Source organism: Temnothorax curvispinosus, unplaced genomic scaffold (genome assembly GCF_003070985.1).
Source record: "Temnothorax curvispinosus isolate PA1 unplaced genomic scaffold, ASM307098v1 QBEX01014527.1, whole genome shotgun sequence".
Taxonomy (NCBI): domain Eukaryota; kingdom Metazoa; phylum Arthropoda; class Insecta; order Hymenoptera; family Formicidae; genus Temnothorax; species Temnothorax curvispinosus.
The window spans coordinates 3-1,870 of record NW_020224307.1 but is presented as its reverse complement, the minus strand read 5'-3'; the positions used below and the strand labels follow the sequence as shown (position 1 = coordinate 1,870).

Below are 1,868 nucleotides of genomic sequence, written 5' to 3'. Positions count from 1 at the left end.
TTTTTTTTTCAGTGTATGAACGTATTAGATTTCTACTAACTCAATAGATACCTCTTGATCCGTTGTAAGTGGAGTGTACCCAGTCATTAAGAAATGTAAGCGAGGAGTCGGTATGAGTGGTGCAATCAAACCAACTAAATCATTGTTCATGTACGAAGGATATCTCAAAGTGGTTGTACTGACAGACATTATTGTTGAAACAAGCTTATTAATTTGCGTAAAGCTAGGATTCTGGATATGCAATCTATCCGAAGCGATTCTGTTGAGAGCAGTATTATCCAAGACCACCACGCAATCTGCACATTGAGTCAGCCTTTTCAAAGTTAACAATGAATTATATGGCTGTACTACGACATCGCTGTAACAAAAATATCATGTTTCATATACATCTACGTTATGTATAGAGAGAAGTTCGTAACACGGAAGACAAATCGTTACCTTATTTCATCTTGATTTGGAAAAACGCTGTACGTCTCAATCAGTTTTTTGGGAAATCTATCGGCGAGGGATTCCAACATGAAAGATCCCATGCCAGAACCTGTACCTCCCGCTATAGAATGACATAAAACAAAACCCTACGCAACATCCATGGTTTTTAAGAAAAGATGTCGTTAAAAAAATACGAATACGAACGAGGATATAAGAATATACGTACTTCTAAGCTGTCACTACCATCGGCTTCTCTGTCCAAAATATCAAAGATTTCTTCCTGCAATTTTTCACCCTGATGATATCCAGACGCCCAGTTATTTCCAGCACCGCCGCCATGTTTCGATAAATAGATATTTTCAGGGTTATACAGCTTATAACAAAGTAAAAAAGATTTTTAACTTTCACGGTCAAACGGTATACACAAGATATGCGTGACGTTATGTCGTACCTTTGAGTATGGAGAATTCATGATAGTGTGAATTACCCTCGGTTCCAGATCTAACAATACAGCTCGTGGTATATAATGTTCGTCATCTGACTGATAAAAAAAAACATCCTTTCTATCCATTCCCTCTGTCGCATAGTCTTCTAAAATTCCTTCCGGGCTAATACCATGCTCTGCGCATAGCCTCTTCCAAAATTCAAATCCGACTACAAAAATGAACAAAACATACAACGTGCACAGACACGATACACGGAATACATATACTCTGGTTACGCAAGCTTCCTGATAATTTTAAGTAATCTTGTATATAAAGCTACACGATATTTTTGAACTGTCTGAATCTCTGACTTGGATTATTCAAAGTAGCACAAATTAAAGTAAACCACATACGTATTAAGCTTATGTTACATTTATGCCGTACTGTTTTTGTCACGTTACATCACTCTTAAAATTTTTTAGCGTTCGTCAAACTTGAGAGAAATATCTATCTACAGCAAACAGGAACAAAATGTAGATATTTACTTTGATTGCCGCATTGACCGAGCTGCAAAGTTATCATCTCGCACGGCATTTTAACGTTTAAACAGCTTTTCGTCGAGAATCTAAATTGCTAAGAAGAAGGCGGAAGAAAGAAAATTCAAAAGTCGCGATTGTCAAGATATAAATCTTGATAATAGGTTATAGGTTATATATCGAATTTCGGATTTATATCGGATGAGATGAGTCGGTCACGAACCACTCTATGAAAGCAGAGAAGAGCCCGTATCAAACTATTGGATTGGGATTGAGATTGGATTAAACGTTGACCAATCGGAACACAAAGTTCACTAAACCTGGGGGTCAATCATAGCTGTGTTCCTTTGTTGATTTATAATAGCCGTAACCGTTGATTTAAGCCGTAATCTTTAAGAAATTGACCAATCACAGTCGAATGTGAGAAGAATAATCGACTGTGATTGGTCAATTTCTTAAAGATTACGGCTTAAATCAA

At 36.9% G+C, this 1,868-nt stretch overlaps 1 protein-coding gene across 2 annotated transcripts; it reads right to left on the bottom strand.

Annotated features, from left to right (window-relative positions):
• Nucleotides 1-13: 13 nt before the first annotated feature.
• LOC112464738 (tubulin gamma-2 chain) lies at nucleotides 14-1,623 on the bottom strand. Of its 2 annotated transcripts, none has more exons than XM_025031894.1 (5): nucleotides 1,400-1,623; nucleotides 881-1,083; nucleotides 656-802; nucleotides 439-575; nucleotides 14-358 (listed from the first exon to the last, which is right to left on the bottom strand). In XM_025031894.1, the coding sequence occupies exons 1-5, from the start codon at nucleotides 1,446-1,448 to the stop codon at nucleotides 25-27; spliced, it is 870 nt and encodes a 289-aa protein (XP_024887662.1). In that variant the 5' UTR covers nucleotides 1,449-1,623; the 3' UTR covers nucleotides 14-24. The 2 variants fall into 2 exon arrangements, with proteins under 2 accessions (XP_024887662.1, XP_024887663.1); XM_025031895.1 differs by lacking the exon at nucleotides 1,400-1,623 and adding an exon at nucleotides 1,268-1,369.
• Nucleotides 1,624-1,868: the final 245 nt, after the last annotated feature.